General features: G+C 45.0%; 1 protein-coding gene across 24 annotated transcripts in view; it reads right to left on the reverse strand.

Moving 5' to 3' along the window:
• Wdfy1 (WD repeat and FYVE domain containing 1) overlaps positions 1–25241 on the reverse strand; it is a 93054-nt gene that overhangs the window by 46606 nt on the left and 21207 nt on the right. For 9 of the 24 annotated variants that reach the window (XR_015628562.1, XR_015628556.1, XR_015628561.1 and 6 more), the window contains exons 2-9: positions 23735–23802; positions 17102–17175; positions 12831–12885; positions 10325–10475; positions 8472–8584; positions 6293–6419; positions 5088–5193; positions 1005–1106 (exon numbers count right to left, since the gene is read on the reverse strand). Coding sequence is in view for 5 of the 24 variants with exons in the window: in XM_087565471.1 (XP_087421597.1) it covers positions 1005–1106; positions 5088–5193; positions 6293–6419; positions 8472–8584; positions 10325–10475; positions 12831–12885; positions 17102–17175; positions 23735–23802 (796 nt within the window). In the remaining 19 variants the exon portion in view is untranslated. Of the gene's footprint in view, positions 1–1004; positions 1107–5087; positions 5998–6020; positions 6420–8471; positions 8585–10324; positions 10476–12830; positions 12886–17101; positions 17176–22772; positions 22834–23734; positions 23803–25241 lie in introns of those variants that run through there. The other 15 variants (XR_015628570.1, XR_015628569.1, XR_015628568.1 and 12 more) reach the window with 5 other exon arrangements.

A 25241-nucleotide genomic window follows, 5' to 3' on the forward strand; every position in this document is an offset into this window, starting at 1 on the left:
CCATGGTGGAGAGAACACGAGTTAGCTTTGCTTTTGTGTAGAAGCGGGGGAGTATGTCCCATACACCCCCAACACCCACTGCATCATCACTGACACTTGGGACACATGATTTCCCCAACAGGCAAGGGTCTTCCAATAAAAAGTTGTCCTTGTTTGCTGGCCAATAGCAGTGTCTATTGTCGACATTGCCTGGTCCACAAAGAGCAACAATATTCAAACCAAACTCAAGCTCTTTTAGGAACCTAATTGCTTGATATTCTGGCAAGAAAAACCTATCCCACCTTCAAAGAAAAAATTTAAAGTAGGTTTTAAATAATCTTGATGGAGGAATAATGTTCTTTTGGCTTTTTAAGCTCCGATTCAGGAAATAAGCTCCAGAAATTTCCAGAACACTCCAATTATTACTACTGAGTATAGCAGACTTTAACCACGAACTCTTTAGTGCCAACCAACCATCCATCATCCATCCATCCATCCATCATCCATCCATCCATCTATCTATCCATCTACCTATCCATCCATCCATCATCCATCATCCATCCATCATCTATCCATCCATTATCTATCCATCCATTATCTATCCATCCATCCATCATCTATCCATCCATTATGTATCCATCCATCTATCTATCCATCTATCTATCCATCCATCATCCATATATCTATCCATCTATCCATCCATCTATCCATCATCCATATATCTATCTGTCCATCCATCCATCTATCCATCAATCCATCTCCTATTAATTATTAATACATAAGAGTAAAATTCGCTCCTATGCATTAATAATTTTATCCTTGTCTTCTGCAGCTTCTCCAGGCACCCGAGTTTTCCAGTGGAGAACAAGCAGTGGAATAGTGAGAGAAGAGGTCTCTTGGCAGTGATATAAAACAATAGATTAACCACATTTGTAAAAACAAAGCATGATTTTCTAGGGACTCAAAGTATCAATAAAAATGATGATATAAAATTCTTCCAGAAAGAATAAACACTGGCCACTCACCTGCCTCAGCCCCAGTGTCTTCGTGTCCCACATCTGCTTTATATTCCAGAAGAAGGGCTGCTCACACTTCTGACAGGAATCGCTTTCTAACCACTGAGGAGCCTGGGGGCAGCAGAGCCAACATCTCTGTGTTTATGCTACCATGTCATATATTAACACAAAGGTTCTGGAGTTGACGTTTCGGATCTCAATATGGATGTGGTTGTGAGCCACCATGTGGTTGCTGGGAATTGAACTCAGGACCTCTACCACTGAGCCAAATCCCCAACCCCGAGAGCCATGGTTAAGAAGACAGCATATTGGGGCTGGGGATTTAGCTCAGTGGTAGAGCGCTTACCTAGGAAGCGCAAGGCCCTGGGTTCGGTCCCCAGCTCCGAAAAAAAAAGAACCAAAAAAAAAAAAAAAAAAAAAAGAAGACAGCATATTACTCTGCTGAACTAGAGGGCAGAAGTGCACAAGGGAAAGAGAAAAATACCCTTTTAATACCTTGAGATAGCAAACGATAGTCAGTGCATAAATGGACATGTGTTTTGGAACAAATTTTAAGACAAGAAAATCCGTAATTTTATTTTGTTAATACTCAGAAGTTGGTGTTAAGCCCTCAGTTACTATGAGCCATTTGTCTCTGTGAGTGCTGTCTATTAGAACAGGGGCTGTTTGCGCGGCACTGAGAAGAGCAGAGCAGAGCTGAGGACAAAGCTGGGCTGCTGCTTCCCTGCCCGGGATGGAGGCGCCTGGGTTTGTTTGCCCCTAGCACTGCAGAAGTGGCGGTGTGCGTCTACATACACCATCGCTCAGGCAGTGAAGCCCAGGAAGACCAGGAGTCTAAGGCCATGCTCAGCCACATCAGGAGTCCCAGACTGGTGTGGATTAATGAGACTTTGTCTTCAGAAGGAGAGCACAATGAGGAGGATGGCGAACCAAGCAAATGTTCTGCCACTCGGCGACATTCTCAGCCCAGAAAAGAGGGTATTAACTGAGCACTGACTTTTATCTCTTTCTTACATCCTGCTCCAATTGTCCAATGTGAGCAGAGGGAATCCATTAATAATCCCACTTTATTACTGCCACTAACCGCTAACTCATCTACACTCTATTGATGGATTAGTACAGTATTCTAAGTTCTGAAGTCTGCTTGCTTAAACATTCTCCATAACTATGTTCATTCATATTTCAAACATATTTACTTTCCAAATGAACAGCCCTAATTACACTCTGTCGGGGAAGCAAATGTGGTCTATTGTGGGAGGGGGCTGATAGCCACGGTGGGCTAGAAACGGTCCAGAGACACTCCAGGTGAGCAGTGGAGCTAGAGAACTGTGCCGTATCGTCTGATCACTGTACGGATCCCCGGCAGGGTCAGGCCTCACAGACAGTGGGCTGCTCACTTTTGCATTACATTTCCCTAGCTAGGAAAAATTAGTATCTGCTAATGCCTCTTGGTATAATTTGCTCCCTGCTCCCTTAGAGAGATGACTAACAGGAAGTCATTTCTGCCACACAGGAAGCACTTTTATACACAGGACTATATTTTCTTTTCCTACAAACATAATTACAGTTCACCATTAAGTAATCTGAAGGAGAGGTGCTGCTCCCACTTTCTGATTTCATTTTCTGAAAGAATGTACAAAGGTGGGGGGAAAGCAGAGTAGTTAAACCCATGAGAGAATCCTGACAACTGTGTCTGGCTATGCGGGAAGTGCATCCTTCCTCTCATGTCTCTGTATCTCAGGGGGAGACCGGGGAATGATGGACATAGGACCCAGGAAACAGATTCGCACACTAGCCATTCCTGCTGTGCATAGCTAGAGGCGGAGGAACAAAGAACACTGGCACTAAGTGTGGTGCAGCCCCACCGCTCCAAGCCACACCAGAACACTTCAGAATGTACAGACCCAATGTTAGTCAGCAGCCATGCAGCCAGAGTTTCCTATTTGGCTTGCACACAAAGCTGCCAGGAAACCTGGCAATTAGCACACCTTTGGATGAGGCAGCAAGTTTTATCAGTTATGGAGCCATCTGTTTTCTTCATGGGATGGCAAGTTTCTTGTAAGTAAAAAGCTGAAAACTTGTTTCCTACAGACTGAACCCGATAGTACTTATGGGACATATTAAAAACTAAAGTTTATTCAGTGAGAATCACAGATATTATGAAAAACGTAAAGCAGTGCCAGGCACAGAAACTCACGGGTGGACTTTGGACAAACACAGCACCCACTATGATGGCACAGGGCACACTAACCCACACAAGGACTATAGGGCAGTATAGGGAATATGTGGGACACCACGTAACACATACGGTTACAACGGAGAATCAAAAAAAGAAAGAAAAGGAAAACAAAACTCATTTCCCCCAAGTGGATAAGATCCTTGCTGTGCAAACATGAAGGCCTGAGTTCAGATCCACAGCTCTCTCATGAACGCCAGACATAGTTACACACCTAGAACTACACTGTGGGGTGGTCAAGAGAGAGAGAAAGGGCTGAATTTGAATTTGTTGTCCAGCCAGCCTAACAAAAACCTGTGAATTCTAGGTTCAGTGAGAGACCATTCTCAAGGGATAAAGCAAAGAGGATAGATCAAGGCACTTGATGTCATCCTTTGGCCTCCACATGTGCATCTGTAGTGTGTGTGTGTGTGTGGTGTGTGTGTGTGTGTGTGTGTGTGTGTGTGTGTGTGTGTGTGTGTGTGTGTGTTGTCAGACAGTATGGCCACCCTGTAAGTGCCTGATAGTGCTTCTGGAGTGAGCCTGTCTTTACCATCCACTGCCCTGCTTTAGATCCATTTCTGCTATCACCAATACGAGCCATCAATGTCACTATCACCAATACGAGCCATCAATGTCACTATCACCAATACGAGCCATCAATGTCACTGAGCAAAGACAGACCTCCTCACAGGTGCCAGCAGAGACGAGCAGGAGGTCCTGCCTGGAACCATCTGATGACAGCTATAAAAAGCCTGTGGACGTACACACCACTCTACCTCTACCAGATCTATTTGCAGACGCTGGCATGGGATGAATAATTGAAGAACCTCATGACGACAAGGTCAAGAGAGTCACTGTGATGTCCCTCAGATGAGGAGAGGATTAGACTCTGATGAAATGGAAGCACTTCAGACATCCTCTTAAGTAATGATTTCACTTTGTAGAAAAGGAAATGGATATTCAGAGATTAAAACACTTCTCTAGACTTATCCATACTAGATAGTGACTCAAAGAAATTGAAAAATCGGGTTGCCCTTAAAGAAAAATGTATCAGTTTGGACTCAGTGGAAGACAACAGAATGCAAAATAAGAGCAGAGAGCAGAGGTGCATTTTCTCTACGACAACAACTGCCTGGCTGAGTTTGCCCTGTGACATCCTTCTCAGGGCTTCTAAGCTGCAATGCTCTGGAGCTACATGAATACTTGGGAAGGCCTCCAGGAGTCCGAATCCATGGATAAGCTAGAAGGACACTGGTTGCAAAGAGTCCTCCAAGTTGATAATCAAGCTGAAAGCTGCCCATCTGTTCATATTGTTCATCAATGCCAGACACTCTCACCTAGGACAGACTACGGCACAGCACAGCAGAGAAGGGTGGAAAGACGGCTGAGTCAGCAAAGCGCTTCCTATGAGTACCTATTTCAGGAGCTCGCACAAACAGCCAGATATGGTGGTATACGCCTGTGATCCCAGCGCTGGAGAGCTGGAGACAGGTAAATTCCTCGGGTCTGACCAGTCCACTCAGATCAGTGAGCACCGGACTTGGTGTCTCAAACACTAAGCTAGAGAACAAGGGGAGGAGACACCCAATTTTGACCTCTGGCCTTCACGTGTATGTGAAATGTACACCCATGCATATATACATGAACACAGTATATACACATCATACTTACATGTATGTGTACATGCATGCACACACCCAAGTAAAATCATTTAATTTTAAACGTTTAAAAGAAGGCTGAACTTTGGTAGACAATAATCTGTAGGTGGAGCAGTGGGGTCTGTTCACACCTCAGCCACCTTCTAGCATGCAAGGTGAAAAAGCCAGACTGGGCTCTCCTCTGACCCGCCCATCCACCACGATCTTGCTTCTTACCTCTTCTCGGCTAACATCCATGTTCCACACCGCAATTCCGCCATCCGCCGAGCAGGAGACGAGCTGCCTGGTGAGCTGCAGGTAGCACAGTGACTGCACCCTGTCACTGCAAATGGCACCCAAGTCACAGGTTAACACAGAAAGACCAGACGCTCATCCCGGGAGCTCTGCCTGCTTTCCTTCTATTACTCGGTGCTGCTTTATCACTACGTATCTGGCGCGGTAACAAGGGCCTCCTCACCCAGCAAACGTTAACACATTACCCATGTTCTCTACATGGGTAGAGATAAATAAATAATAATGCCACTCCTTTTGGATCTGGCACTTAAACAAGCTGGAGAGGCTGAAAAAACTACAGATGTGTGTCCATCCCCACAATCTCTCTTTAGCTTTATTTCCTTATTCAAAACCAAAATGGAATGTCACTCTTACTGAAACTTAGTTCATATGAAGAAGTTGTCAGGTCACGAGGACTGTGCAGCCATCTGCACACACAGCCACAGGTGACGCACATGCACACGTGGGTAGGAGAACTCTGCCCTCTTCCTGAAGGCTCTCAGACCGGGATGCCAGGCAAGAAGTCTTCTGACTGTTAACTTTGGCATCTAGTTTTTTTCCTGGCTAAATTTCAACTTGATTCTAATTCCAGTAAACAGCTATGGTCTGACCAGCAACAAGGAAGGAAGAAAAGCGGGGTGAGGGGGTAAAGGAGGTGCTGCTTTGCAAAGGCCAGAGGACATGCCCTAAGCTTTACAATGTCAGAGCTTAAGTAACCATGGCTGCTGATATACACATTGCGTTTTGATGAAACACACCTTAGGGTTTAATAAAATATGCATGCCTCCAGTGCAGGGGGAGTCCGTACTTTAATAATAAAATACGCACGCCTCCAGTGCAGGGGGAGCCCGCACTTTAATAATAAAATATGCGCGCCTCCAGTGCAGGGGGAGCCCGCACTTTAGGACACAATCTGCCATGGCCAGTTTTCGAGTCCAGTTTCTAATCCATGCCGCTATTCACTGGGACAGAAGAGTGGTGACTCTTGGGACTGAGAAGGAAGAACGCCTTCCACTCCATGCTCTTTTCACTCAGGGTTGACAGAGGCTGTTCAAGTGAATCCAGCCCGATCAGGCTGCTGCTCTCCTAGACAGAGTACCAGAGCCCTCCCCTCCTGCCTCTGACCCCCACCCCAAATGGTGACATACTGGTGGCCCTGAAGGAGGAGTGTTCGGCCTTTCCGACCCCCGATGTCCCACATGATGATGCTGTTGTCGGATGCTCCTGAGAAGAGTAACCGCTGGATAGGGTCCCACCAAAGGCAGGCGATACTACCTAGGGATGTGAGACAGGTCAAACAGAACTCAGAATCAGGACACACAGGCTTGACTGTGGGAAACCCAACTATCGGCTGAGCCTTGGAGTAAAACATCTATTTTGGCAAACAAAGGGTCATTCAAACCACATTCCCATGTACCATGGAGAAAACACTGTAAATCCATTATCCAAACTTGGAAGGTGAGGATTTCTGAGCCACACCGCTCTGAATACAAAGGCCTTAAAAGTTTTTCCTTGTTCTGTACCAATAATTTATAAAGTACCCATTATAAAAAGTCAGTTCACAAAACTTCTGAAGAGAAAAAAAATCCCATTGTGTCTTCAATAAACACGTATAGTTTGTCATGCGCATTTTATACAAGATATAAATCTAGGTTACTCCTGACCCATGAGACTTTATAGATATTTACCCTAAGATGCTTTTATCTGTGAAAATTAGTGCCTCAAGAGAAAAAATGTAGGTTTACCAGGTAAATAAGCCAAAAAAGTTTAAAAGGAAGGAAGGAAGAAAGAAAGAAAGAAAGAAAGAAAGAAAGAAAGAAAGAAAGAAAGAAAGACAGACAGACAGACTCATCCCTTATATTTCACACACTGCTAACTTATCAAATTGGGTGCCCTTGGGGAAATCTTTTGTTTCTAGAGATTTGTCCTGCAGGGGCGTCTCCAGTCGCTACTGCTCTAGGCAGCTGCTTACAAACAGCTCTACTGAGCCCACAGGTAGACAGAAAGGAAAGAAGTCACATTCACAAGCAAGAAAAGCCAGTTTCTCACATAAACTTTCTCAAAAACAGAAGTCAATGACAAAACAAAAAAGCAGTTGGCAAAGCAAGCTCGGTGGTCCCATTTTTTTTTTCTGTGCATTCTCTTGAGTCCTGTGGCCCCCATGTGTCAGTCAGCGGCCTAACCGACATATAAGCACGCTGACGCTGAAAACCACTAAGCAGCTTTAGCATCCATTCTGCCTTCAGAAGCTCAGAGACCCTGAAAGGTCCAGAGGTCATGAGAGAATCTGCCATGCTTGGGAAGGGGGCTGCGCCAAGCCTTGCTTCTTTCCCCCGGAGTCCCTGATCATGGACAGTCTATTTCATCTAAGCAACTTGGCTAACATGTGTGATAGGCCCAACTTGCTGCCCTTGAGAGCCTAAATTCAGGGTATGATCTAAGTACAAGTACCCTCTGAAACATCCACATCGATCCTCTCAACAAATCTTCAGTTCTTCAGTCTAAACTACAGGACCCCAAATTTCCAACCTGTGACTCAATAGAAATGGGATCCAGCAATCTTTCTAAAAACCATACTGCATTTCAGCTCAGTGGTCAATGAAATGAACTTATGTACTTTTATGTACATAAAAGGTTTATCCAACTAGCCAGCAGAATTTTACATTCCTCCATAGAGACCCACTGCCACACAATAAGTGAATCTAGTGTTACCCAGAGCACAGTGATCAGGTGTAAGGCTGACCAGCCCACCCAGTTTCTCTAATGGCACCACTCTAGAAGCTAACAAAATCAGAACAGCAGTAATGACAATTCTTCCAAAGGTCTGTTGAAAAGAAACGGTCTAGGGATGGAAGTGAAGGTTAGAGGTAGAGTTCTCACTTGGCATGAACCAGGCCCTGGGATCAAAACCAGTACTGTGTGGCCTTCCCCAAAAACAGTTCTTACAGAAACAATGATTTTAAAGGTTATCGGGTACAGTGGCTTACAACTGTAACCCCAGCACTCAGGAGGCCAATGGAGGAGGGTTACTATGAACTGAGGCCAGCCTGAGGTGACTTAAGTCTCGGGTCAGCCTGGGTTAGCATGAGACCCACCTTAAAAACCAATCAACCAACCAGTAAACAAGATAAGCAATGCAAAGCATCCATGTGAACAACTTAGACAGGATTTCTGGTGTATGAACGGACCTGACACCTGACCCCAGTTTTCTTTTCAATCCCAGCACACGGAATTCAAACTGAAAGATCGCAAGGACTGAACCGCTCTCCAAACCCACAGAGCTGAATCTGGATGCCTGACCTAGGGGAAAAGTCGACCTGAGCCTACCTTCATGGCCCTTGAGGGTGGTGATAACTGAGCAGGAGTTCTGCTCCAGCTTCAGCAGGGTGATCTGTCCCGAGTAATCGCCCACAAATGCATGCTGAGTATCCAGATCGTACCTGAGGAGGCTCGGTCAAGGAAAGGTGACGGGGACCCACTTCAACACACACACAGAGCAAGCAAAGCCAGCCACAGACCGCAAACCTGCGATCAGAACAGAGAGGCAACGAGCAAATGCCAATTAGGTGGTCGGTGTATACCGAGGAAAGTGAGTACCCACCCACCAGCTGTTAACGCCGAGGCCAGGATCATAGCAACCAGCCATGAAAATCACGAGAGCCAGGAGAGACGACACACAGGCAGTTTACAGTCAAGTTGTAAGAAACCATTAAAACGCGTGCTCGCACACGCCCGCGCGCACACACACACACACACACACACACACACACACACACACACACGCATGCAGGCAATGGAAATGGAACGGGATGCTGTTTCATGAAATACGTATACAAATGATGTTATACTGACAGAAAGTACAGGACATGAACTCATCTTTTTTGCCTGGATAATCCCACTTTAAGTGACAACAATGGCTTACTTTACCTTACAGTGGGTAGTTCCATAATGCGGACACCAGTTATCTATCTGCTGTGGCAGCCCGCTTAAAGCATATTAATTACCAGTAGCAGTTCATTGCTCTCTCACTCTGTAAGCTCGGACACTTGTAAGACGCCAGCACTGGATAGAAAACCAGGTATTCACTCTACAGCAGAGGTCAGGAGAACCGCAAGGCAGGCTGTGGGGGTGGGTACAGCAGAGGTCAGGAGGACCGAAAGCCAGGCCGGGGGGGTGAGTTTGTGCTGTGGTCTGCAAGGTCATTGTGAGAGGTCTTCTACGTGACAGGAAAGCTCACTCGGAATGTAATACATGAGCACTTCTCCCTTGAGCCTAACCAGGACAATAATATTTTAAATTTTTACCTTAAATATCTCATTTATGTATTAATTTGTAACAAAAATTAAGAAAGTAATTTTACGTTTGCTATGGGGGAGGTGTACCATGGTACCATCCATGATGCACAGGCAGAGGTCAGAGGACTGCATTCGGAAGTTCGTTCTCCTCCATGTTGGACCCAGAAATCAAACTCAGGTTGTCAGCCTTGGTGGTAAAGACCTGCTCTGCTGAGTCATCTTGTTGGCTCATAACAAATTTTTTAAATGAAAACTTTTGATGGAAAGACAAAAAGGAATTTCACTCTTCTATTCAGCTGTAAGAGAGACCTATCCCAGGGAGCTGTCTGCTGTTGATCACCCCCATGCAGTCAGCGTACCTCCTGTCAGCACTGGTGCACACAGCAACCAGAGATTACCTGGAGCAGAGGTGCACTATGGGTAAAGCTGGACTGTTAAAGCAGGGATTGTTATCATCAGGGAAATTTGAGGCACTTGTGAGAGTACTGTAAGAATTAAAGTCCCCCTTCACGTTAAAAAAAAAAGCATAAAAGGAAGTTTTCCATGTGGCTCCTGGCAGCCCATTCCTAAAGCACAGAGGGACGTGCGGTCTTCCATTTTGTAATGAAAGGAATGAAGGGCCGGCATTAGCCTGGCTCTGAAACTTTGTATAAATATATATATATATATCAGTATAAATATATATATCAGTACCCATGGAAAACTCAAATGTCATTATTTTTCACAGAAATGCTCTATACCAAAGAAAAGGAGACGCAGAGGTTCTTGGATATTAGGATAAATCCATAGGGTCACTCTGTCTTCAGAACAACTAACAATTCCATTCCAAGTCGAGCAGCAAAGTAAGACAGGGTGGGCAGGAAGGTCTGGCACTTGGAAGGATACTGCAGACAGGAAGCCCATGACGAGAAGAAGTGACGGCCAAGCATGTTCCCGCTGCGCGTGCACATCCAGCTCACACACTTGTCGTGGCCCGTGCTGACCACCCACTCGGCAGCCAAGCTGAAGACGATGGCAGACACTCGGTTCTGATGAGCTGCAGGGAGACAAAGGGAGGGTCAGTGCCCCTCAGGATAGGAACAGCGTTCCACACTCGGAGAGCTGGGGCTCAGCTTCCACAGCATGAACACGAGTGACTGTGCGGGCATGACCCCAGGAAGACTCCAGGCAATGTGCTTCTCCTCGCGCCCCCATAGTGGCACAGGCTTGTCCCAAAGCCCTGGACCACCTCAAATAGAAGATGGTCAGAAGCCAGGAGCCACTGAGGGGCCATCCATGCTCAAGAAAGAATCCGGTAACAGAGAAAGAGATTTTTCCTTTTTTAAGTTACCTGTCTGCCTGACTATGTCGAAGGAACATTTAATTTTTGTTCTGACAACCTTAGTATTGGTCTCTGTGGACAATTATGGGGTTTTCTCAGCAGAGCAAAGGTATGCTGTAGTTGCTGGTTACTGCAGTGTGTATGTGTGGCCTTCCTGCCACGATGGATGGACGGACGGACGGACCCTCAAACTTGAAGGTAACGTAACCCACCTTTCTCTTAATTTGTCTTTTGTTAGGTCTTTGGTCACTGAATCCAGCAAAGTAGCTTACATACCTGGTTACTATCTTTTGTACTTATATAAGATATACCCATTTTAAAATAGAGCATTATCAGTAAGTTTTCTTTTAACTTTGTGTATAGCTTTTTATTATTATTTGTAAAGACGGGCCATCTGTAAAGTTCTTTGAAGGAGCAGCTGAGAAAGGAGGAAGCTTTTCTATAACTCGGCCTCTGAAATATTTCTGGTTGACTCCAGGCCGCCCCCAGGCAGTGGCATGACTCTACTTCATCTAGCACAAAACTGCACAACTTTGCACACAGTTGGTGTCTAACAAATGCTCTAACAACTGAAGTTAGAGGCGAGAAAGAGAAAAGGCGACCTTTGCCTCAGCTGTGTGAGCTGCTTCAGAGGAACTGAGGCACACAGAGTCAGTATAATTGTCATGCACACAAACCACATGCTCCTAACCACCCCGAAACTTCGAGGGTGCTCCAGCTCTCGGCTACAGGTTCAGGCAAACCCACCGCCCCTGGTTGGTGACGGGTGGTGACGGGTGGTGACGGGTGGTGACTGGTGGTGACTGGTGGTGACTGGGTAGCTGAGCAACTGCTGAGGACTGAGTAGCTTTGGTTTTACTTTTTTCTGATTTAAATGTTATTTCTGATTTCCACAAACACAGGGTGCTTATTAATTTCAGATACAAAAGCTGAGAGATGTGACTTTTATTCATAGAGTAAGTTTTAGAAGTAAAAGATGAGTTTGATCTGACTGACCCCACTTTCCCACTAAATCCACAGCTGTCAAACTGTGGTAAGATGAGGCGTACCCCAGCTCACAGTCAACACCTCAGACTCTCTGGAAGAGCCATCTTGTTTTCAGGATTAGATTCTGTTGTTGGAGCTTTTCAATGTTTTCTTTTAGGACAGGATAGTGAAGCCTGTTAATGTTTACCCTGCTTCAAACATAGTGTTTAAATTCTCCCTCAGGATAAAGTTTAAAAATGTAGCAAACCCTATTCAGTCTTTCACATGGTTTTTAAGACCAAAACTCTGAAGACCACCACAAAACCTATAGCACAGAGAGAACTCTGACAACTTACATATAGATTTTATGAAATGTGTATGTTACAGATGTTCCAAAGGACACCTTTTTAACTCAGTTACAACACATTGCAACTCCCTGGGAACAGAGGCGCACATCGCAAAAGGACATTCACGGAAAACAAACGACCAACACTTAATAAAGCTTAGACCATTTTAAAACTGTGAATTTTTCTATCAATTTGATATCAAATAATAATGCAGCAGCATTGGGAAGATCCAGCAAGAGGGCTCTCCATGGAGCTGTACTTTTGTTTGGGAAGAGTTGCAAAAACAATTCTGTAGCATTAAAATAACTTTTTAGTGTCTGACCTGGCTATTCTATTTGTAGGGATTTGTCTTAGGTAGAGGTCACAAAAATTAAACATCTAGACTCATTGTTACAGTCAAGAGCACACATATTTATACATGTAATGATTAATTACACTCACAGACGTGTGCATGTACACACGATCACATGCATGTATACTGTGCTGTATGTTAACCAAAAACTGGAAACAGTGCATATCTTCCTCCAATAATAGAAGAATGGTGAAATTAAATCTTGTACCGTAACCCAATATATAAAAATATAAATGCCAGGAAGCAGAAAAGGATGATAAAAAACTTATTATATTCTCTCATATAACTAGCGCAATAAAATGGAAATGTTAACATGGAAACCCACCTTAAAGTCATAGGAGAGGACATGCTAGCTTTGTGTGTGTGTATCTAAATGTGTTCATGTGCCAGAGCATGTGTCATTACCTGGATAGGTCTTGATAAAATTCATTTTATTAAAATCTTCAGAAACGTGAAATTCCTAAAAGCAAGCATACGCAATAAAAAGACAAGTTACAGTTCTTAAAACGACAGGAGCTCAATGAAAAATGAAGCACGTTCCAAAGAGGCACAGCACTCAGGATGAGCTACAAAGGGGTAGTAATTGCTCCTCCCAGCAAACCTGTCCTAGGCCCCCTTCCCTTCGAGGGGGCTCAAGCAGCTGGAATGCTTTATAGAAACCGTGTCTGGCCAGCTCAGACTCAAGTCCAGTGCCTCCTCCACAGCCAGGCACACTCTAACTGCAAACGCTGGTTAACTTCGCTACTTCGGCTACACAAAAACAATTAGTGAAGCCCCTTAAGATATGGATAAGGAACACAACATTCAAGACTTGTTATCAACAGAGTTGATGACTTACAGAATAGACATGGGGATGGCTCAGAAATTGAATGAGGAAAATGTATATGTGTGTGCATAAACAGACCCTCTAAAACATGAATTCAGAGACTGTGAAGGGTACTAATAGTCTTATTTTCCAAATAACTGGGGGTGGCAAACACTTTTGTAATGCAAAGAATAAATGAAAGTCAAAAGAGTATGCACTAACTAGGAATCCTACTGATTAATGTTAAATTGTTAAGGTACTATTAAACACATACATTATAAACTGTAGACTGACAGAGTAAGAAAAACACAGAAAGAAAGACAGACTTCCTGTCCTCCATCTGGCTTTGCTTGGTACCAAAGTTCATCAGCACTGTAAATGAGAATCTAGACAAGGTGGCTGGCCCAGCTGGGGACAACGGCTGACTACCGCAGGATTGGATCTGCACTGAAATAATGGCTGACTACCTCAGGATTGGATGTGCACTGCCCTTTGGCTGTAGCCACAGCTTTCCATGTGCAGGAACAGCAGCCTGCTCTCCACTCAAAAGCAGGGCTTCAAACATCCCTCAGAATGGAGACTACAGACTGCCACCTGCAGAAGGGCCAGAGGCTTACACTCAAGGGTTTCTTATCTCACAGGAGCACGTGCGTCATCATGACATCCTTAGAAAGTCTTTAGAACGAGAAAGGCAGAGCTTTGCCACTAACTGGTACTCTGTGTGTAGAGCAGTCCTTGCCCCTGCCAATGCTGTATGAATCCCAGAGAAGCAGCCTATACCCTTCCTTTTGGCTCTTTCTTTCTTCTTAGTCCTTAGACATAATCAAGGCATCTTTATAAGACAACTCAACAAGTCCAACAGTGAGGCTCTTTTTTTTTTTCTTTTTTCTTTTTTCTTTTTTCTTTTTTCTTTTTTCTTTTTTCTTTTTTTCGGAGCTGGGGACCGAACCCAGGGCCTTCCGCTTGCTAGGCAAGTGCTCTACCACTGAGCTAAATCCCCAACCCCAGTGAGGCTCTTTAACCTACACAGCAGAACACTTTTCTCATGATCAGCCCACACTAACCACTGACACTTTCCCATCAGTCCCTCTCCTATCGCTGTGCTCCAGGCTTCTGTCTGCAATGACAGTGGGCTCCCTCCTATCCTGTGGGCTGCCTTACGTATTTATGTACCTTTTTAAATTAACATGTAAAGTACTAGATAATCTTAGGACATTTTCCAACAGGGTGTGTTTTGATGGTTCTCCCCACCCCACCATTTCGCCACCCTTCTGTCACCTCAGTCCCATTTCTTCTTTCATGACCTTTGTGTCTTTGTACCTGGGCCCTGTTCCTCCCCTTTGCCTATCTTGATCTCCTTTCTAGCCTTTTAAGTTTACTAGCTCTTACCTCTGTTTAGACATAAACAGACAGCCTTCTAATTACAGCTTGATCTCAGCCTTCTCTGCTGTGCACCTCCTCTCTCACTTCACCAATTACTGCCCTGGGCCTTCCCCTCTGTAAATGGTACCACAACCTACTTAGCACAAGCACCAAATCTGCTGTCACCTGACATCTTCCTTGTGCTCTCAAATTCAGCCTGTAACAAACATGCCAGGACGTACGCTAACTACTCCACTCAGTGCACTTCTGATGCCACTGTCCTTGAGCCCAGACTCCCAATTGTTATAGTAACTTGACTTCCCTTCCATTTTTGTTGCTCTCCAATCCACTCTCCATAGAGTTAGTCCTTTAAGAATACAGCCAGACAAGAATATAGGGGGCACCTATAATCCTATCACAGTGAGGTGGAAGATCATAGGTTTGAGGCCAATGGGACTACACAGTAAGATCTAGGGTCGGCCTGAGCAATGTGGTAAAATCCTATCTGAAAGTGGTAGAAAGGGATATGAAATATATTATATCATTTGCCCATCTAAAACCTCTTGAAAGCTTCTCACTAAATTTATAAGATGTAAAACTCTACCTATAGGCCTGGCCTGCATGACCTGGCCACTATCCATGTCTCAGGTATGCCTGGGTCCTTCCTTTATCACTCAGTATCAGCCAGCTAAGATACCCTCCTTCAACTCAGACCTGCGCCCTCAAGGCAAAACTCTTAGAAGAAAAGATAAGCTTTTGACAGCTGTTTGTCAGATACTTTATAAATTATAAGAGAGGGAGAGGGAGAGGTGGAAGGGAAGAAGAGGAGGAGGAAGAGAAAAAGGAGGAGGAGGAAGAGGAGGAGGAGGGAGAAGAGGAGGAGGAGGAGGAAGAGGAGGAGGAAGAGAAAAAGGAGGAGGAGGGAGAGGAGGAGGAGGGAGAAGAGGAGGAGGAAGAGGAGGAGGAAGAGGAGGAGGAAGAGGAAGAGGAGGGAGAAGAGGAGGAGGAAGAGGAGGAGGAAGAGGAGGAGGAAGAGAAAAGGAGGAAGAGGAAGAGGAGGAGGAGGGAGAGGAGGAGGAGGGAGAGGAGGAGGGAGAGGAGGAGGAGGGAGAAGAGGAGGGAGAGGAGGAGGAGGAGGAGGAGGAGGAGAAGAAGGAGAAGAAGAAGAAGAAGAAGAAGAAGAAGAAGAAGAAGAAGAAGAAGAAGAAGAAGAAGAAGAAGAAGAAGAAGAAGAAGAAGACGACGACAAATTGAACTTTGCAAAACTTAAAAATGACTGAAAAGACAATGCTTAGGATAGGAGAGATTTTTGCAAACTGTGTGTCTGATTGGAGTCTAGTATTTAGTACTAAGCAAGAACTTAGAAATCAAACCCAGCACACAGGAGATTGGCACAAGTTTCAAAGATCAGCACTTTGGAAGTAAAGGCACAAAGGTGGTGAGTTCTTGAGTAGCTTGGGCTATAAAGCACAGTGTTCCCTCTCTCTCAGAAATAAAAATAAAAATAAAAATGGATAAGGGATTTCCTGAAATACTGAACAGTCACCACATGACCCAGAAATTCCATTTCCAAACTGAGAAATGCAGATTCACAGAGACTTACCCACAATGCCACAGTAGCAATGTTCACAACAGTCCCGCATGGAACTAACCCTGATGCCAACCAATTCATCAGTGGACAGACTGAGATGGCTCTACCTAGGGGATACTAGTCCACCACAAAAAGGGCTGAAGTAACTAGTCTAAACTGTAACAGGGAGGACGCCGCAAGATGCTCACAAGAAGCTAGCTACACATACAGCGTGATTCTATTCACACAAAGTGCATAGGATAAACATTCTGAGAAAGTAAATTAGGCACAGGCAGCGGGGGTGGGGGGTGGGGGTGCTCCAGGGAGCAAGCATTCCTTGAGGGATATGCAAAGTTCTGCAATTTGAAAGTGGTGGCGCTGACTTGATCTAATGAGCATACACTACAGACTGCTAAAATGTACATGTAGGAGGACGACCATTGTGACACATGAGTTATAATTCTTTTAAGGAAACAAATAGATAGGCATACACAGACTCAAAAAACACCAGTCAATATCAGGCTGAAAATTTAAATATCCCATCCTACACCAAAGGTGGTTCAAGGTACACTGCTTTCCCTCCAGAGTCACATGAGCTCCTGGATGAATAGCTGACCCTTCTTCTCCATTCTGTCTTACACAGAAACACACAGGTGCACAGAGGCTCTCCACCACCTTATCAAAGGTGGCAGTAGCTACAGGTCTCTTGTCCACTATAAAAACGCTGTGTGCTCTGTGGGTGACCTAAGCAATGAGACTCTAACCATGACAGAATTTTGAGATCGATGGAAATTGATTGATAAGCACTAGTTAAATTGAACCCATTTTCAGTCTCATAGCTATAAGGAATCAGACACTGCTCATGACAAACAACCTGATCAGCATAGGTAAGCACAGGGTAGTCAGGAAGGACACACTGAATACACGGACCCTACTTACCATTACAGCCCCGTTATCCTGGCCCACAAACACCCGTCTGCTGTCGTGATGGTAAGCCATGGCAGAGCAAGGAGCTGCGGAAAAGACAAGACTACATCATGAGAAAAGCTAAGGACTAGAAGCCGTTGTTTAAAGTACATTGTTATTAAGAAGAGTTATATGGGTTAGGCTGAAAAAAAACTAGACAAAAATGCTTTATAAAAAATAAATTATGCATATTGAAATATAACTGAAGTGCCCCGTGATTTAAATTCTAAACCGGAACACGGTAAGTCTCCTCAGTTACTTTAGAGTTCTGGGTGAAGTGGGGCAGCATGCAGTCTCGTCTGAGTGGAACCCATACTGTAGCATGGATGCCTCTGGAACCAGCACTTCTGCGTATCACACTGCCCCACCACCCTTCCCCAGGAAAGATTAAGTGAACTCTAAAAATGAAGGGTACTGGCATTTGACTTCCACCCTGCGGCATACATGAGCAAGCCAGGAACCTGGCACAGGATTACTTTTCCCCAGGAGAACAAAAGAGCCACTCCCCTTTGCAAAAGCACACACCCATTGTAATGAGCAGAGCTGTGACTGTATTAACAGTATCAACCCCTTTCACAAACACACTCATCATGGCCAAACCATCTCTCTTCCAGGAATCATGGGCAACAAAATGTGTTTCTCACACAAGAGGAATTCCAAATTGTCCTCTAAAAATTGGGAGGAACGCGATTCCTAGAACTGAATGTTTGGAGACAGAACTGTTGGGGTTCACCCAGCATAAATAATTTAAACTAACAAGAAAGAAGCACACATGAAAACGCATTCCAGGGGGGAAATAAACCAGATGTGTGCGGCTTGTATTAAAATAAAAGAAAGATGGGCTGGGAGTACAAGCTGGTAACTGAACCATCAGAAGGCAGAGGGAGGAAGATCACAAATTTATGGCCAGCTTGCCTACATACACTGCCAGGCTGCACACAGAGCATTGTCTCAAAGCCCAAAAGAAATCCAAAACAAAAAAAAAAAAAAATCTTTAAAGGAAGTTACCACTGGGAAATAACCTAAAGTTTTCTCACTCCAATAGGCTCTTTTTTTGCCTGCCTGCCTGCCTGCCTGTCTGTCTGCCTGCCTCCCTGCCTCCCTCCTTCCCTCCCTCCCTCCCTTCCTCCATCCATCCATCTGGTAGAGTGGCAGGGGAAGCAGTATGTACCTCTTAATATACACATATGCATGTGCCAGAGGTAGCCATTTGGTATTGTTCCTCAATCAATATCTTTAGGTTTTTAGACAGTGTCTGTAGCCAATGAGCTTAGGGACCTGCCTGTGTCTACCACCTTTCCATCCCCCACCCTACACTGCTGATGTTACAGGTCATCAGCGTGATCCCCAGCTTGTGGGTTCTGGGGATCTGGACTTGGGTCCTCTTACTTGGGTGGCAGACGCTTTATGGACTGAGCACTCTCCCCAGCCCCTGGACTCATACTCTGCCCAAGAAAATAAAACACAGAATTATACCCCAAGGCAATTGTAAGGTTACACACGACTACCTCAGCTGCATTTGAGAGTGCACTCTGTAGGTGAAGGTAGACACTGACATCATAGGAACTCACCAGATGTATACGACTTTGAGCTGACTTCAAGTCTGTACATGTTTATATGTATGTTTGAAATTATAATATATTATCGTGTTTAAGAATTATAGTCTCTACCATGCACAGTGGCACATGACTTTAATCCCAGTACCCAGGAAGCAGAGGTAGGAGAGTTTGAGAGTTTGAGGCCACCTATATGTTTTAAGTTAGGCTGCCTGAATTAAAAGATAATTATAATCACAAAGATACATTGTTATGCACACAAACACACACACACACCATCTCACAATTAAAACAGCAGTTGCTGTGATGATTTAAGACTGTTACCAGATGGGCTGGAGAGATGGCTCAGTGGTTAAGAGCACTGACTGCTCTTCCAGAGGTCCTGAGTTCAGTTCCCAGCAACCACATGGTGGCTCACAACCATTTGTAATGGGATCTGATGCCCTCTTCTGGTGTGTCTGAAGACAGCTACAGTGTACTCACATACATAAAATAAATAAATCTTGCTTTTTAAAAAAAAAAGACTTAACAGATTTATTTTCTTATCAGCTGGTGATAAATTTTGATGTTGGCTTTAAGGTTCAGTTCTTCTGATGCCTGACACTATCATAAAAACACATGAACGTGTAAAATTCCGAGCTTCTGTAAAATGCTGTGGTTCTGAGTAATTTTATGATGCTACAGAATGTACATTTGCTGATGGTGTCTTGTGTGAGTGATGCAGGGCACACACAGGCAGCAGGAAACGTAGAGACAACTTTCAGGAGTTTTCTCTTTCCACTGAGGGCTCCAGAGACCAAACACCAGTGGTCAGGCTCCTGTGAGACGTAGTTATCTAACCTGTCTTCTCACAGATCTAGAGTTTTGTTTTTGTTTTTTTTTTTTTTTTTTCTTTTTTTTCGGGGCTGGGGACCGAACCCAGGGCCTTGCGCTCGCTAGGCAAGCGCTCTACCGCTGAACTAAATCCCCAACCCCTGATCTAGAGTTTTTAATTAAAAAACTTCCCTAGTTTGGTTTGGCTACAGTAATACCATAGCCTGCCTGCCTATCTACCTACCTATCTACATATCTATCTATCTATCTACCTATCTACCTATCTACCTATCTATCTATCTATCTATCTATCTATCTATCTACCTATCTACCTATCTATCATCTATCTATCTACCTATCTATCATCTATCTACGTATCTATCTACCTATCATCTATCTATCTACCTGTCTGTCTGTCTATCTATCTATCTATCTATCTATCTATCTATCTATCATCTATCTATCTATCTATCTATCTATCTATCTATCTATCTATCTATCTATCTATCTGGATAAGAGGTTTCTCCTGGGGTAAGCAATGTACAGTTTAGAAACAAGGGTGGGTGGGCTGACTACTTGCTCAGTTTTACAGAGAGGAAAAACACAAGACCATCTTTCAAATGAACGGCAATAACTACACAAGAAGCACCTGCAAGTCTGAGCTCACACATGTAAAACTCAGAGCAGACTGCCAGATGCACCCGGAGTTCTACCCACAGTCTGTGATGCTGGCCCAGGAGAGCCGCTGGTCATAATCGCTTTCATATTACCGCGCAGAGCTGACTGAGCGGCTGGCATAGACTGTCTGGTCCATGGACTCTCAACACTGCCATCTGGCCCTGCACATAAGACATTTGTGGATCCACCTCACCCTTTTGGTGGGCAACGTGGTTCTACAGCCATAAGCTGGGGTGGATCAGAATTACAGCCACAAGCAATCAACTTAAATCTCTTCAGCCTCAATTTCCTTATCCATAAAATGGCTGTTATGACATCATCGAATTATGTCTGCCAAGGAAAAAAGGCCTGGTGCATAAAGTCAGAAACTGAGTCATCACTTTCCTCAGCCACAGCAGATTCTGAAAGTGGCTCTTGCTAAGGGAGGTTACAGAGTAAGACTGACTACACGGGGCAATACGTAGAGTTGCCTTGGTCACAGCAAAGTTGAACCTGGTAGATGGCCACTAAACATCTCAAATCCAATAATCTGCAGATAGTTTTGCAGAAACATTTTTCTTGTTTTTTGAATTTATTAATGTAAGAAATGTCATTTGAAAATAGCAGTTATTTTTCATCAATCATTTGCCATACTTTCTCACTGTCGTGTTACCACAGCATAGGCAGTTAAGAGTGTCTGAGCTGGGGCTGGGGATTTAGCTCAGTGGTAGAGCGCCTACCTAGGAAGCGCAAGGCCCTGGGTTCGGTCCCCAGCTCTGAAAAAAAGAACCAAAAAAAAAAAAAAAAAAAAAAAGTGTCTGAGCTGTGCATGGAAGCCTGTGACTGAATCCCAGCAATGGGGAAGAAAAACAGAAGGACTGCTGTGAGTTCAAGGCCAGGGTAGGCTACAGAGTGTCACCTGTCTCAAATAACAACAGCAACAACAAAATGCATTAGCAGCAGTGATAACAAGCTGACATGGATCCCGCTTGGCATGCAGGTGTTAGCCAGCCTCGGCAGAGCCCAGGGACTATTCTTCCCAGCCCTTCCTTCTCTAACTGGGTACTACCTCAGGAGAGCCAGTGAAGCCCAGTCAAGGATGGATGGGGACAGAGAGAACCATGGTCACATGCTCAAGACCTAACACCATGCTTGGGTGTTGGAGCCCTGGAGGGGAGGGGGCACCCATCGATCAGAATAGGGGTGGACAAGAGGGCTCAGTGGATAAAGGCGATTGCCGCCACATGGTAGGAGGAGAACAGATTCCCACACGTTGTCCTCTAGACCCCCACAAAATAAACAAATGACATTTATTACTTTTAATTCACAATAAAGTTGCAGAAAAATACCTGGAGGAGGGAGGGCTAGGAACTGCCTTCCCAACACTGCAAGAAGATAATTGGGGGAGGGGGAGAGGGATACAACTTATTACCAATGCAGGGCAGAAGCATCTCAGGCTACAGCTCCAGGGAGCATGAGCCAGTGTTCAGTATCCAAGAGGCTGTTATGACCAAAATATGAACTATGGCAGAAAGCCGGGGTGGGGGTGGGAGGATAACTGCAACAGCGTCCGAGAGGTGTTCCGCCATGATGACAAGGCGCTGCAGGCACTGGGATGAGTTCCCAGACCATTGCTTCCTTCCAGCTCTCGGATCTGTGGCTGGGCCACTGGAGGGAAGCAAGAAGCTGCCCATCCAGCAGAAGCCTATTGTGTGGTGCTGTAGCTAAGGAGGCCCACAGGGTATTACCTCCTTTCGCCCTGCTGCTTAAACAGGCTCCATACACACTTCAAGACACCGGGTGCTTCATACTTCACGGGGAGAATTTGGTGTAAGAAACCAAGGTTACACAACCACGATGCATGCAGACACAGGTGGCGAGAAGGTTCTGCTATCCAGCGTGCTGTGAGCAGCTATCAGGGAGCCTTCTGATGTGCTCCCTATCCCCTTGCAAACTCACTTTTAAGCAGGATTTCACTTTCACTGAGGTGACATAAGGAAGTCGACCAGCTGTCCAAAGCTCGTGGAAGGCCTAGCGCTGACAAACCACTGACTTTTGGCAGATATTATTACAGGACCAACACTGCACACACAATGGATACATGAGAGGACGCTGCTAGGGGACGTGCTGTCCGGGCTGCACTGAGTGACTGGTGATCCGTACTGACACAGGTCTTACAGTTTTGGAATGCTTAGAAAAGCTGTGACCAGTGTCACCAGGACTAGGACGACTGCCACAAGCCTTCCTACAGAGGAACTTCACAATGACCTTCAGTAACAAACCATTAAGCTCCAAACAAATCCTCTTCTGTTCCTGGGGGTCATCTGATGGTGGAAGCCCTTAATTCAAGGAAATCCCTCATTAAGGCGCAGTGCCTCAAGCAGCCCCACAACTGTGGCTGTTCACTCAGTTACAAAAGGCCTATGTACCCACATACTCCTGTGTGATCAGCCCTTTGCCTGTTCCTTTGACTATCTGCCCCCCTAACCCCCACCTCCTGCCTGGCACCATGGAGAAGTAAGACCAAAGACTTAACACTTTCTAAATCGAGACTCTCCTCAGAAGCTGGACATGTAGCTCCCGGTGAACAGCCTCCTTTGTGGGTCTTTGGGATTCACCTCTCACTTGGCCTTGGGTGGCATCCAGGCATTTTCTTCAGGGCTTTGACTCTGAGAAAAGCTGAAGAAAAACAGTAGGACAGAACATGGCAAAGTAATGTTGGGGAGACTGGTTTGAGGATGTATGATGAATTCTAAGTCAGAACAGGGTGTCATGGAGCACAGGCTGGCCTTGAACCCTGCTATGTTGCCACAGGCTACAGTTTTATGCTGTGCCGGGTACTGAATGAGCTTCGAACATGCTAAGCAAACAGTCTACCAATGGAGCTACATGCCTGACTTCTGAGAAGATGGTCCACTTACAAAGTGTTGCTCCTTGGTCCCCATCTTTGTACGACACGTGGGGACAGTGAAAAGGGCAGGGAAAAAGCTGGTCACAATCACAAGTCAAACCACAGTATCTGGAACATGCAGGTCTTTCACAGCACTGGATCAGCCACCAACCACTGAGTAAAAAGTCACCACTGGGGGCCACAGAGAGGGCTTGGCGGTTAGAGGTGCCTGCTGAAAATCCTGAATTTGCAATTCCCATGTGATGGAAGCAACGGCTCTCCTCCACCACCACACGTCTGCCCAGGCACGGGCACTCAAGCACACTGAGAAGCTGAAAACTATTCTCATTAAGTCACGGCTGAGTGTAATCTGAAAACTATTCTCATTAAGTCACAGCTGAGTGTAATCTGGACAAAGTGGGACAAAGCAAAATGGCCCTTTCCCGTTTTCTTTTCTTCTTCTTTTTTTAATCCTTTCTTTTTAAGTTTTGGTCCTGTTTCAGTTAGGCTGGTAGACCAGCTGCCTCTATAAAAGGAGTTTTCCTGTGGTTTATTATAGCCTGTCAGCAGTCTTGAGCAACAAAAGCACTCATTCTGAAATCCAGTGGCAATTTTTAGCCAAGCTTTTGAAATTTAAATCCTCCAAGGCATCAGAAACAAGGTCCTTAGGTGGAAAAGTCCATTACTTACAGGCCATTGTGTGGTAGATGCTGGGCCAGTACTGGCCGCTGTCTCTTTTCAGCCATACTCTGATGGTTCTGTGGAAGACAGAGAGAGAGAGAGAGAGGAGAGAAGGAGAGAGGGAGAGAGGGAGAGAGGGAGAGAGGGAGAGAGATACTTAGTTATTTTATCTTTATTTAAGTCCTCAGAATCCATGCAATAGTGACCTGACAGAATTGATCTTCATCTAGTATGCAAATCAGCACACAGCGGACAAAAGCTAACGCCTGTGGCCCGTCCCTTCCTTGCAGGCACCTGTGGCATCTTCCGCCATCAGCGGCCTCTGACTCCCTGCACGCACATGCAGCATTCAAGTCTCTACACATGCAGTATGAAGTATGACAGCCTTGGCAGAGAGTTTGTCACGATGCTTTTAGAAAGGCTTATTCTCCAAAATATGAGTAAAAGAAGCCCAAGTCATGAGAATGGCTACCCTCTGTGGACTCCTCGGCATACAACTAGCTTGTCTTTGTTTGGGTTTCAGGACAATTTTGTTTTTACTTAAAAAATTTTACATCCTCTAATTGATCTTACAAAGTTATTCAAAGAAATATATACATGCACAGACAGAAGTTAGTATATTATATATGGTATACATATATAATTATATATTATATACAGTATGACTATTTTAAGTTATATAATACCTAGAAGTCAAGATGCCAAATAATTTTAATAATGTTCATTGTAAATGATATACAAAGGAAGCTGAGAACTCTCAACTACTTTTCTAGGCAAAACAATTGTGTCCACACAGCCACCTGTCATCTCACCAGGAGACAGTGAAGAAAGCAGCAGGGACACGAAGAAGAAAAGCTGGGTACAGGGACACACGCTGACAACCCTTGTAGAGTGTAAGATGATCACCATGACTTAGAGCCCAGCCTACGACACACAACAAAACCCTATCCCACAGAAGCAAAAACAGAAAGAAAAAAAGACTACACCTATGGAGCGTTGGAGAAGGAGCAGGGGTCTAAGTGCCTCAGTTGGTAAGAGGGCTGGCTTATCTATCCACAGTTCTCAGTCTCCTACCCTGGAGGAAACTGCCCTGTCTCTGGCTTCTCTTTCATCAGAGTACACATGGGGCACTGAGGAAATCCTGTGTGTGTACAGCAGAGGGACAAAGGAGAACAGAGCCAAAGGGCACAGGGGCGTGTACTGCAGAGGCCAGCCTGGCTCTTCTTCCCCAGTGCCTTCTGGGTCTGCATTTAGTCGTGTCTGTTTTGTCACAACTCACTGCCATTCTCAGACCCTTGTGCTCCTATTCCTAATAACAGACTGGCAAAGTGACTCACTGACTGAATAGAGGTGCTTGCCACCAAGAATGAAGTCCTTTATTCAATCCCTGGTACCCAATAGAAGGAGAAAACTGACTTCATGGGTCCTGCTCTGACCTCCATCCCTGTGCCATACCCACAAAACACACACAGAAACAAGGAGATGAATAAATAAAAGTATATTTCTAATAGCAATG

The sequence above is a fragment of the Rattus norvegicus genome, chromosome 9 (assembly GCF_021556685.1).
Source record: "Rattus norvegicus strain SHRSP/BbbUtx chromosome 9, alternate assembly SHRSP_T2T, whole genome shotgun sequence".
NCBI lineage: Eukaryota > Metazoa > Chordata > Mammalia > Rodentia > Muridae > Rattus > Rattus norvegicus.